Source organism: Leptodactylus fuscus, chromosome 2, assembly GCF_031893055.1.
Source record: "Leptodactylus fuscus isolate aLepFus1 chromosome 2, aLepFus1.hap2, whole genome shotgun sequence".
NCBI lineage: Eukaryota > Metazoa > Chordata > Amphibia > Anura > Leptodactylidae > Leptodactylus > Leptodactylus fuscus.
In genome coordinates, this window is record NC_134266.1 from 236,964,704 (window position 1) to 236,977,902 (window position 13,199).

The 13,199-nt window shown below is 40.0% G+C and overlaps 1 protein-coding gene across 4 annotated transcripts in view; it reads left to right on the forward strand.

The window, feature by feature from the left end:
* The window catches only part of SCN8A (sodium voltage-gated channel alpha subunit 8), a 124,099-nt gene that overhangs the window by 70,325 nt on the left and 40,575 nt on the right, over nt 1-13,199 (forward strand). For 3 of the 4 annotated variants that reach the window (XM_075265871.1, XM_075265872.1, XM_075265873.1), the window contains exons 3-6: nt 3,989-4,080; nt 10,138-10,362; nt 11,332-11,395; nt 11,911-12,052. In XM_075265871.1, the coding sequence (XP_075121972.1) occupies nt 3,989-4,080; nt 10,138-10,362; nt 11,332-11,395; nt 11,911-12,052 (523 nt within the window). Of the gene's footprint in view, nt 1-3,988; nt 4,081-4,192; nt 4,285-10,137; nt 10,363-11,331; nt 11,396-11,910; nt 12,053-13,199 lie in introns of all 4 variants that reach the window. The other variant, XM_075265874.1, reaches the window with a different exon arrangement.

Below are 13,199 nucleotides of genomic sequence, written 5' to 3' on the forward strand. Positions count from 1 at the left end.
CTGATGGGTTGCCGCCAATTCCTTAGGACCGTAGTTGCACTTTGCAAAAAGCAGCATTTATAATTTAGAAAATATTTAAAAAATAGCAAATTAGAAAAGTAGCCTAAAAATGTCAGAGCCACCTATATACATTCAAAAGCTCCCCAACTAAGCCATCTGATGTAAAGTGAGTCTATGCTATCTCGCTATCCAATCCATGTCCAAACATCTGCACTGATTCACTCAAAGATATATATGACATTATATATATGAAATTATAGTCATTGCAACTCAGATACAGAGCATCAAATCCCCTGGACTAAATCCAGTCTGCCAGCAGCCACCACTAGCGGGACGGTGAAGTGGCCTGAAAGCTCAATGACATACATCATCTGATAAGCACTGTCACGCTGAGCATTTTGGAGTTTTGTTTATCCAAATCTGTTCAGCCATTCCAAAGATATAAGCCATACTAGTGTCGATATAAATTAGATACAATTAAAGATACAATTAATATATATCTCAAGCAGCACCGTAGTTCCCAGAGTGCCAGAATACACACTGATATGCAGAAGAAAGTACAAAATCTATCTGAAGGCATTGTTGCAACATATAAAACTTAACATTTAATAAATACTTTTAAAACAGGTCCCTGCAGAGATAACATATAAAACAGTTGTCACCTCAGTAGATAATTGAGTAGATAAAAAAGGGAACAATCTTACCAATGTAGGTAGGCAGGAGTCCCACGGTAAGGGTGCATCACAAGGGAGAACAGAGGTCCCTATATTCACCCTCCAATGTTAGCCCTCAAACTCCAAAAGTGCTCCCACCCTTACAAGGGCAGTACCAAGCTGACCCTCAAAATTGACCCTAAGTGTCCCTAGTCCCACTGCCACTGTCACTACAGGGAGAGTTATGTAGTCACTTTTTTCCTCCATTGTGGGTTTTTTTTTATACTGTCTTTGCCACTGCAGACAGTTATTTGTTAATCTGAGATTAAAAAAAAATACATTTGACCATAAATGTCAGAAAAGATAGTTCAGAAAGTCCCCTGATGAGTGGTGCGTTACTGTACCAGGAAACACGTAGGGTCTAGGGACACTTAGGGTCTATTTTGAGGGTCAGCTTGGTACTGCCCTTGTAAGGGCGGGAGCACTTTTGGGGTTTGAGGGCTAGTGATGCACCCTCACCTACATACTCCCGCCTACATATGTTGGTAAGATCGTTCTCCATTTCTTATCTCTTATCTAGTATACTCTAATTTGTGTCAACACTAGAAGGGTTTATATCTTTGGAATAGTTGAACAGATTTGGGAAAAGCAAACACCCAAATACTCAGGATTTCAGTATCAGATATTGTATATGATTGGGCTGGTAACAGGTCTACTTTAAGAGCTTACTGTTTTGTATGGTGAGTTATTATACCATTCAGTTTTAATTCCAGATCTTAGCGGTGGATTTAGTTCCCTGTATCAACTCTATAAATGTAAAATAAATTAAATTAAATTAATGACAAGTTAAAAATGAGTAACATTTAGGGGTGCAGACCTATGTTACATAAAATATATTGGCATCCCATTTGTAGTTGATATCATGAGTAGTAAGGGCGGTGCTAACACGTCACTGAATCTGCAGGGCTTTAGTTTATAATAAGCCAAAATCATCATCTATGACAATGATACATATGACACTTTTACCCCTAGTACTGATATCATATAAGTCTGATGTGACATCAGCAATCACTTCTATTCCAGTGGACACTGAAGTGCTATTCTCTAAAACCAAACCGTATAGCATCTCAGATATACACACATACCAAAATCAGATAGAGATAACATAGTGTAAGTGATAAAGGAATAGAACTTCCCCACGGATCCACTAAATCCAAAATCTAAGATGGCTCCTAAGAGACGTTATCAATAGCAGTTACAAATAGTATATGTAAAAGGTTCAAGAACTTCTCACTTCTAAGGGTCAAGTCATACACAGCAGATTTGTCACATAAATAGGGCACGAAATCCATTTGTTTTCTGCCAAGTCAACTCCATTCAGATGAACCAAACAATTGATAAATTTCTGCAACAAATCTGTTGTGTGTGAATTAACTCTAAAACTGGCTACAAAGGTAGAACCCTTCTACCCGACAGGTATCATGCTGGGCTCTCCATGCAGAGGAAAAATCATCTAGAGAAAAAATGAAGCATCATTCATAATGAATGGGAGGCAGAAAAGAAACAAGTGTTGTTTTTTTTTGGAGCGGTTATTGCAAAAAAAACAAACAAAAAACACTTAAAAAAACCCGCTAGTGTTTTTTTTTTCTGCCTCTTATTTATTTATGTGGTTTGTAAGGCAGAGAACTATTGATGCTTTTTCCCCCTCTAGGTTTTGAGATGGATTCTGCCTCAAAAATCCACATCAGCAAAAAACTCTTACCTTTAGGCTAAGACCCCATGTTGCAGAGATTCAGCTTTTCTTATTGCAGATTTTGTTGCGGTTTTTTTGAGCCAAAGCCAGGAGTGGAATGAGCAGAAGGGAGATGTATAAGACCTTCATATATATTTTCCATTCCTTTTGCAGCCATTCTTGACTTTGGCTCAAAAAACCACAACAAAATCTGCAACAAAAAAAGCTGCATTTCTGGGGTCTCAGCCTAAGGGTCCATTCACATGGAGGAAAATGGTGAGGAATTTGGGTTCTACTAATGTTTTTTACCGCTAGCGGAATTTTATGCTAGAGGAAAAGTCTGCTAGTTGAAAAAAAAAGCTAGCAGAACCCATTGAAATCAATGGGAGGCTTTTTTTTCAGCATGGAAGATTCCACACCAAATTCCTCACCATTTTCCTCTGTGTGAATGGACCCTTAGGGGTGTTCACACATAGAAATTTGATGCTGAATTTGAGGCACGATTCACCTTAACCTCTACCTGAAATCAGTCCCCCATTGATTTCAATAGGAGGCAGTATCTGATTTTTTTTTCTGCTACCTGATTTTTTCAGTTAATGGAAATAAAAGCACCCCGCTTGTTCTTCAGCTGGATTCCGCCTGAGAACTCCCATTGAAATTAATGGGAGGCAGAAAATACACTTTTCTCATTGTTGTGGAATCGGATGCAAAATTTGTCAAAACACGTTCACGGAATTTGGAAATTAATCCTGCCCAGTAAAGGTGAAATAGGCAAAATACATTGCCGCTTTTCTCCAAACCCTTCAAATTCAGCATTACCATATATGTTTTTGAGAAAAAACCTGCTTCGAATTCCTAAATCTGAAATCTTCTGCTTGACAAATTCAGCGTCAAATTCCTACGTGTGAATACCCCCTTAGGGAGCCTTCACACGGAGTAAACGTGCATGTATTTTTGCAAAAAACACGTGTAAAAATAAGACTTCCATTGACTTCAATGACATTTTACAGACGTATTTTTACAGGCGTATTTTTATATGTGTAAAAAATATCATTGAAGCCAATGGGAGTCTTATTTTTACACGTGTATTTTGCAAAATAGTGCTGAATCTAACGCGGATTCCACACCAAATTCAGCGCCATACAGAAAAAGGAACCTGTTGAAGTCAATGGTAGGCTTTTTTTTCAGCACTGAATCTGACGTGGATTCCACACCAAATTCAGCGCCATTTTCCTTTGTGTGAAGGCATCCTTACAGCAACTTATGCATCCAAAAAACAAAAGGATTGGACAACTGAAATGCAAGTGCCATATTCTTATCTCTCCTGACATCTCCCATCGTTGGAGGATTGGGAAGGCCTTCCTATACATTAGACGTTTGGCCGGTGACCCTAAAGAGTTTTCTTCCACTTTGCCCTTTGACAACACAAGAACATAGTAGCCAGCATGAACCTTTACATATACATTTTGTCAATGTTCTCATAGAGGACCACACACTTTGGGCACTGCGGTCCATGTCCGAGCCCCTGGGAGGACAGTGGTTAATGTTGGGCTTCTATGAAACAATCCACACCATTACAAGTAACTCTGATTTGATTCTGCAGGTATATAACAGAGTTTGTAAACCTAGGCAATGTTTCAGCTCTGCGCACTTTCAGAGTTCTGAGAGCTTTGAAAACTATATCTGTAATCCCAGGTAAGGTGGTCTGCAGTCGATGTTAGGTGTTGGTTAGGCCCTGTGACGTACTTCCTGTTGTAGCTGTTTTGTGTTTTGTCATTGTGTTTGTGTGTGACCTCCCTTATTGCAGATATGTGACAGAGTTTGTGGACCTTGGGAATGTCTCAGCGCTGAGAACATTCAGAGTTCTCCGAGCTTTGAAAACTATCTCTGTCATTCCAGGTGAGAAAAAATTTAAACACTAAGGCTGATCTCTCGCTGACGTTAGGATCCGTTTCTTGCAAAAATGGTGCAGATACATTTTTGACAGGATTTGCAACCTGCCTTTTTTTGATAACATGAAGACATATATTGACCACATCCTAGTGCTCCGCTAACATATGTTGCAGGGTTATTACATTGTACTAAGATAAAACCTTCCGGTAGCTTGGCACTACAGCACTCTGCACATCTAGTGTTTCCCAACATGTGCAGGACATGGAGCTCATGATCGCTCCCCTTAGCGTCTTCTCTAGCATCAGCAGAAACCTGATCGCTTCCTACTGACAGGTAACCTGACTATAGCACTTGCCGACCATATTCACCTCAATATAGCAATTCTGTGCTGTCAGCCTCCAGGCCAGCAGAATGGGATGTGTGTTACAGGAATTAGACATGGGATTTTGTTAATGAAATATTTACGGCAAAATCCCTTGTCTTATGGCTTCACAATTTAGTGTACTTTAAAGGGATTCTATCATTATAAACAATTTTAAACAAAAACCACATAGAAATATTCATCTCTTACTCTTATCTTGAAGGTTTTGGAATATTTCTTCTTTTCTTCATTTGGGCTCAGAAAGCACAGGGGGTGTTCTCCATCTGTTTAGAGCACAGCGTTGTTATCCATTCCAGCGCTGTCTTCTACGTCTCCTCCTCTTTGCTCCTCTTCTTAAACAAGACCACTGCAAAATGGTCAACGGAACAGCCAACTGCGCGTGTCTGGCAGCCATTTTGCGGTGGTCTCGAAGAAGAGGAGTGAAGAGGAGGAGACGCAGAAGACAGAGGCGGCGCTGGAGAATGGATAACAACTAGGGTTGAGCCGATCTTGAGATTTCAAGATCGATTTTAAAATCCGATTTCCGATCATTTTCCAGCCGATCTCGATCGTGAAATTTGCTCGATCGCCGATCGAAATCCGATCTTTTCCGATCCCGATCTTCAACCCTAGTCATTGCTTTTCTATGGGAAAAGTCACTTTTAGGGTTGAGCCGATCTTGAGATAACCTCCGATCTCGATCCCACTGGAAAAAATCGGGTCGGAATTCCGATCTCAATCGTGAAATTTACTCGATCGCCGATCGGAATCCGATCTTTTCCGATCCCGATCTTCAACCCTAATGACAACGCTGTGCTCTGAGCGAAAAGAAGAAAAATTCCAAAACGTCGGCACGGACCTGCAAAATAAAGGTAAGAGATGAAATAGGGTAAAAAGGAAAAATTTCTGCGACTATGAATTATTCAATAATTCAGATATATGTTGGCTGGAATGTATATTGTGTGCTGAGTACCCAGGAAAATGAAATGGACAGTTTATGTCAAACCTACAGTAGGCCGCTCTCCAAATTGTACAATAGATTTACCATATGAAGAAAGCTTGCAGCATGCGAACATCACCGTATGATATAGAAATTCTTATAAAACATGGCTGCTTACAAGTGGAATTAGAGTACTTTTCAGTATTTCCAGCACAATAGCTCAAAATACACAGCAATGAATACATTTTGAAGAAAACTTCCCTTATATTGACATTGGTGAAAAAAAATATTAAAAGCTATCAAGAAAAATTCCCATTATCACTGTAGTTGTACCGCACTAGTACTGTATATTGTATTATTATTTACTATAGTCCACCATACTGCACTGATTTATTCAGGGAATTTCTTCTTGTCGGTTTAGATCTGTAGCAAGAAGTTGGTGCTGGAAAAATAGGAGAGTGTACTAAATTTTAGATTTCGAGCCATTGTATTCCCCGTCTTTTCAGTCTTTAGAACTGTACGATTCTGTTGTCATAAAAGGCAAGTTGTATAATAATGTTTCATGTTTTATAGTTATGACTTTCTTTCAATTGGCATTTGCAAATTTCATACAAGAATGTGGCTCAGCCTTGGCGTTTAAATGGTTTGCATGAAAAAAATACCGAAATCCCAGCTTGATCCCCTCCATGAAAATGTTGCTTATTAATGATGACCGATGCATGTATTATTTGCTATGATTGTTTTATGTTTTATCTGTAATTTCATGGTTAAGATGCCAACCATGAAAAGAACCTCTATGTATGTTTGTAGTTTAAAGCATCTACTTTAATTTGCAACTATGTATTTGATATAGTTAGTCTATAAAATATAGCGTATGCACTATATATCATACAGTGACGAAAAGGTAAGTGATATGCCATAACATGGAAATGCCAGCCATATAAAACTCTGCAAGTTCCCCAAAGCTGCAACCAAGTACCTTGCAAGTTTGTATGGCATTTTCATTGGGGTTTTTTAACTGAACGTGATGTTTTCTGTGTGTTTGGTATAAACGGCACATAGATATTTACTAAGTCTACACATGTGGCAGGACATTTAAGATACCAAGGCCTAAATACCATGTATTAAAACTCATGACATTGTTCAAGGACTCTACAAATCACAAGACAATGGTCGGTTTGTGTCACTCATACTCTCCTAAGTCTTGACCCAAAAGTCCAAAGGGTCTTGATCAAGCACACAAACATTTGAGAGCCATTACTGTTGACACATTTCCTAGTATTGACTGTCCTATACTTAGTAAGGAAAACATAACAGTCTAAGACTCTTGTACATGTGAGGCCCGATTTACATCTGCGTTTGGGTTTCTGTTTGGGGAGTCCACTTGGGGACGCCCAGAAATGGAAACTTATGTGCATAAAAAAAGCAGTTACCTTAGTAAACCAGCAGACTCCATAGACTATAATGGGGTCCATGTGGTTTCCGCTCAGTTTCCGCACGAAAAATACAGAGAGAAGAGTGCTGCTTGCAGGACGTTTCTCTCCACATATTTCATATGGAGAGGGGAACGTAATGGCCCGAATGCGGATGTGAACTGTGCCTTATGTGTTTATATTATTGAAGGTGAATACACAATGCGTAGATTATATTAAGATTAGCATTCTGTACATCGTAATTGAGCCGGCTTTACGAGCGCTCCCATTGAAGTGAATGGGAAGTGTTCGGGAGCCTTCCGCAGTGTGTACGGCTGTGAATGAGGATTTTTACAAGCCCGGCGTTACTCCGTGTGAAGGCAGCCTTATAATCACTGTTCCACAGACTCCAGCACAGTTGGAATTTATTCTCTACCCCCCGCCATTCCTGAGCAGTCAATGCTGTCAGAAGGGCGGTGTCAGAATTTCCAACAGAAAAATACTGCACCATGTTCCTTTCAAAGATGCTCTGAAATTCAGAGGTTTTGTTGCGGCACACATTCAGGGATCTTTGTGGACCCCTCACTACTTTCATTTCAAAGACTGAAGGCCACAAGTTAAACCTAGAGCAACAACTGAGATGTTGCGACTTGAAACCAGCAGAGCCAGTCACTTTGCGCTGTGGTTCGTAGTCGCAGCATTAGCATGTAGATGAGATTTGTGGATATCTCATCCATAGTGCTACTATTGCAGATCTCAGCGGGTTAGCCACGGACACGTTGGCTGAAGGTAACCCACTGCCCTGACTACCAGTATGTCCCCAGCCTAAGGGTCATTAATTCTATTTCACATCCATGACTTTTTCCTCTCCAATTTTGGTCTCTAGATTTTCTACTGCAGAAAAAAAATACAGCAATGCTTTATATTTGGTTAAGCATGTTCAAACTTATGCGCATGTTTTGCTTATGCTGTGCGCACATTTTTGCATCGTCTCTTAAGCGATAGCTAGTAACATAAGAGCAGAGCTCCGCCTCGTGTCCTTGCAAAAGTTTGTTCCACTCTTGAAAAGTGCAGTAATGTCCGGAGACAAAAACCCAAACCTGAGTAAAGTTGGATAAAGCAAACCGCATTGTAATATATTTTTTAATTTGTATTTACACATAATTTTTACATCCATTTTTACTAATTTAACTAGATTGTTCTTTTCTAGTCATTTCAGAACTACAGCCCTTCCAGTTTTTGGAAACTAAATATGCCCTTATTCAGACAAGTGTGGAATAGACTTTTGACTCTAGTTATTGACTATTGTTGAGCTTCTGCAAGACTAGGACATAAAAATCTAAGTTTTTCACCAGTCACTATTGTAACGCTAGAGTATTTTGTAACAAACTATCCTTTCAGAGTTGTATAATTTTGTAGTTGGATTACATATAGGATATTATGGTTTCAGCAAACAAAACTTATCTGATGTATGATATACAATCTCTCTGTATAACCTCTGATCCCAGATATCTTCTGCAGCCATTGAATAGTAACCTTCATTATTTACTTCCCGTGGTTAAAACTCTTTGTGGGTCATGTTCTGGAGACAAATCTACAGTGGCTTTCAGATGTCTGTTTTCCAGAGTGATTATGACCTCTACAGGACAAGAGTTTTTTCCTTGAAACTAAACAGTGTTTTCTTTCAGGCCTTATTCACACAACAGTGAAAAATGACTATGTAACGACTGTTTTATTAAAGGGCTTGTCCGAGCAAAAGATTTATATTTTAAATAGTCGGGGGGATTTGAAAAAAAATAAAAATATATATACTCACCTTTCCTTGGTGCTCCGATACCACCCAGCACGGTCCTGTCCTGCCGGTCCATTGTTGTGTTCCAGCAGAAGTCCCCACAGCACGTGACCGCTGAGGCCAAGCATTATCCTCAGTGAAGGACACGTGACGTTGATAAGGTCAGAGTCACATTTATGACTAAATGACCAATAATCCCGGGTAACTCTCATTGTCCTAATTAATTAGGCTGAGTGCCAGGTGGTAAAGAAGTCACACCACTCTATGTGTTGGTATTCGTTTCTCTCTCAGCTAAGGAATGTGTGCTGACGCGCTTTTTTATTAAGAACACAGGGGTTAAATAGTAGCAAAGAAAGGAAGTAATATAACAACAACGTAAGTTTTCATATTCATTCCTGATTGGTATGGTACATATCAATCAAACAGAAAGAGTTTAAGCAGTTCCATATATAGCTAGCTACTCCCGGTCCTGCGCGGTAACCTTGGGGAACTGTTTTCTGGCAGCAAGCCAAGCGTTTGTTTTTCTTGCACCCATCCTGGATACAGGCGCCATCTTATCATATAACATTATACCAATTTCAAGCATAAGTAGCTATATCTAGCATTCAACTTTTAAGGATAACAAAGTTTTTTCATACATTACATGATTATAACCTTCACAACGTCACTACTTGTGATGTCACTCCCTAATACCACTGAAGCCGCTGATTGTAGGGGATCCAAGAACATCACAGCTGACGAGGAGTTTCACTTCTAGAAGTTACCAGAGCAGCAGGACCAGACCGCACTGTAAAATGGATGGCAGTCCACCATCAAAAACAGAAAAAAACAGAATAGATGCAAAAGAGCTGTCAAAAACAGATTCACAGCAGTTTTTGAGAGATGTTAGATCTGTAAAAAACTGCACTGGCATGTGAATAAGGCCTTTAATGACTGCAGAGATATTAAAAACTGTGAGAAATGTGAACTTTTCATTATAAAACGAATCGCTTTTACTTGCTGAAACTCGATCATTCCTTAAATGTTGCCCCGTAAATAAGGCAGTCTGCGTAACATCTGACTTGCCTAACGTTTACTTCAGTAGTATCTGTCACCTCTCCTGACGTGTGTTTTAGTCCACATACGCTTGACCAATACAGTCATATACTGTATGTGTAGTTTTATATAGAAACAGTAGAATGTAGAAAGTGTGTGTCTTTGTTTTTGGCAGCCAAGCTCCCATGTTTATCTAATTCTGTACTACCCCCTCAAATCTTGCCCCTAATTCGACATTTTAGTTTTCTGTCCGTGGTCTTATATGAAATAATACCGCTATGCACAATCTAAAAACATCTCTTTTCACTGTATTCTGCAGGACTGAAGACCATTGTGGGTGCCCTTATTCAGTCTGTGAAGAAGTTGTCAGATGTCATGATTTTGACAGTGTTTTGCCTCAGTGTCTTTGCTTTAATCGGTCTACAGCTTTTCATGGGTCATTTAAGGCGGAAGTGTGTTGTTTGGCCTATCCTCAACATGGACGAACAATACTTGGCCAACGGCAGCAAAGGATTTGACTTTGATGAATATATCAACAATGAAAGTATGTAGTATAATGTCCATGCTATTTTATAGTTATAGTATAGTTTTCATGTTGTTTGCACTTTTCTTATACTGTACATTATGTATTTTTGTGAGAATGCAAACCTATGTAATGTAATATACATTTACTTTGCATATTAATTGTTTTGTATTTATATTAGATTTCTAGTAATAATTATAAATAATAAAGGCAATGTCTATATCTAGTCAGGTATTTCATGGTCCCCTGTCCATCGAATAGTGAGAGCAGCCCACCAGCTTGTTGAAGAATAAGGAAGTGCAGAAGAAGAGACAGCTGGCAAAGCTGATGAGAGAGGGAGTTGGGAAAACTCCTTTACTTTCTTAATTTTTCTCTATTCCCTTACAGTGGACTAGGATAGTTTTTTTTTCTCTTTCAGAACTCCGGACTCTATGCATAGATATAGATTAAAATGGGTTTTCAAGACAGACCTATCATTAAGATAGACTATGGACATAAGATTGATTGGGGCACCACACTTTAGCTAAGTGATGGGGCTGCTACATGTCTTCCCCATTGTTTACTAGGCACAGTGCTGTATGATTTTAGCAGCCATGCCTAGAATCATTACCAGGCTCAATCTTAAATTGTACAGTTTATGGTCAGTTTTGATGAAATGTATATTACATTGAAAAAGTCAGAGATCTTGGATTACTGCCAATTTTCAGAATGAAGGGGCTCTTTAACTAAAGGCCATTCCTACTAAATAGGACCTAGAGGCGGGATCCCACATTTATCACACAATTATCAAGTGGATTTGCTATGAATGTCTACAACGGGAATACTCCTTTAATATCCTGTAGTAGAATTTTGGTTCAATGCTTTATTAATGTGTGTGAATGAAATTGTTCTGTTGTATATTAGATACATATTTGGCTTCCATAACTGATTTGCTCTTTATTTTATTTTTTCTTTCTCCCCCTCGCCTTGGTAATTTTTTTTTATTTTTAGCAAACTTCTATAAACTTCATGGAGCCATGGATCCAATACTATGTGGCAATGGCACAGATGCGGGGTAAGTATTCTAGCATGGATAAAGTATGTGGACATGTATTTGTTGTTATAGGAGGACTTATATAAAACCTACTTTAAAGGGATTCTATCATTAGAATCCCGTTTCTAGTTAAACCCACGTCGGAATAGCCTTAAGAAGGGCTATTCTTCCCCTACCTTTAGAAGTCTTCTCCACGCCTCCATTAGGTATATTTTTTCTGGTTTCTTCATTATGATAATGAGTCTACTCGCAGTACTGGGGGCATCCCCTGTGCTGCAAGAAAACTCTCCAGTGCCGCTTTCTTCTTGATCTCTGCCTCCGCTTCTTCTCTCCTGTTCGGCCACAGAAAAATGACTAACCGCTCCCACTGCGCATGTCCATCGGCCATTTTCCTGTGACCTCTCCCGTTTGGCCACATGGAACATTTGTTTTACCAATTTATATTCTGCCAACATTGCAATTATTTGCTTCAGATTTGTGAACTTTGTCTATTGGTTGCATTAATTTTGTTTCCACTTTCATTTTTCTCATCCAAGACAATGTCCGGAAGGTTACACGTGTATGAAAGCAGGGAGGAATCCAAACTATGGCTACACAAATTTTGATACCTTTAGTTGGGCTTTTTTGGCCTTATTTCGCCTTATGACTCAGGATTTTTGGGAAAACTTGTACCAATTGGTAAGCATGAACATTTCAGTAACAATGTATAATGTGTATTATTTTTATGATATCCAATAGTTATTACTTATTACAATACTTATTATTGTAGTTAGTGAATTTTTGGAGAAAGACATGAGTACATTTTATATTGCTATCCGTTTTAAAGGGGTTGTCCCAATACAAGGATCCTATCTATACTGCTAGTTAATGTGAATGTAAGACTTTTCCTAAATACACTGCTTCAGCAAAACTGCTTTGTTTGTCCACTATCTTACTTTATTCATTTCTCTGTTGACACAGCCCTTGACTTATCTGGTCATAAGTCAAGTGATGTATCTGCTTCTCTGAGGGGGGAGGGAGGAGGGGCTAAGTGCATGGGAGCGAGTCTGGAGTGGGGGGGTAGTTTACACTTTGGGGGGAAAGGGGCCGCCAATACAGACCCGGCATCCGCTGTAATAGAGAGGCGGATGCCGGGGAGTGTAGACGCCGGCACAGGTGCCTGCAACATCGCTACGCTCCTGCCCTGCACGAAGCCAGCAGCGGCAGGAGTGATGCTGCTATTCCGAAGGGGAGGGGGGGGCGGAAGAGCGGAATAGCAGCATCGTTCCTGCTGCTGCTGGCTTCATGCAGGGCAGGAGCGTAGCGATGTTGCAGGCACCTGTGCTGGCGTCTAACACTCCCCGGCATCGGCCTCTCTATTACAGCGGATGCTGGGTCTGTATTACATTGTGAAGGTTGTACGTCCGATGCCTAAGCATCGGGAGCGCACACGCAGGGCCAGCGGCATAGTAGCGACGACTTCTCGCCGCTGGCTTTGCATATGTAATCCCGCCCACCAATGACGCAACAAAGCCGGAAGACAGAAGAATTTACAGCAGCGAAGACTAGCGAGTATGTGACGTGGGAATACCCCTTTAAAGTATACATTACTGTACTTTTCAATGCAGAAATATTTATATCAATCCTTGTATTGCATTGAGCTGGATCAAGGTTGCTGAATGAAAAAATATGCTGGTGTTGCCACTAGTAAGTGGCTCACTTAGGGTATGTTCACACAGCAGAAAATGGATTCCGTGTGTGAACAAACAGCGCGGCTAGGCGCAAAGGAATGCCGATGCAGTGCACTGGCATCCCGTCGTGGCATTCCGCCGAATGAATGGGCCTA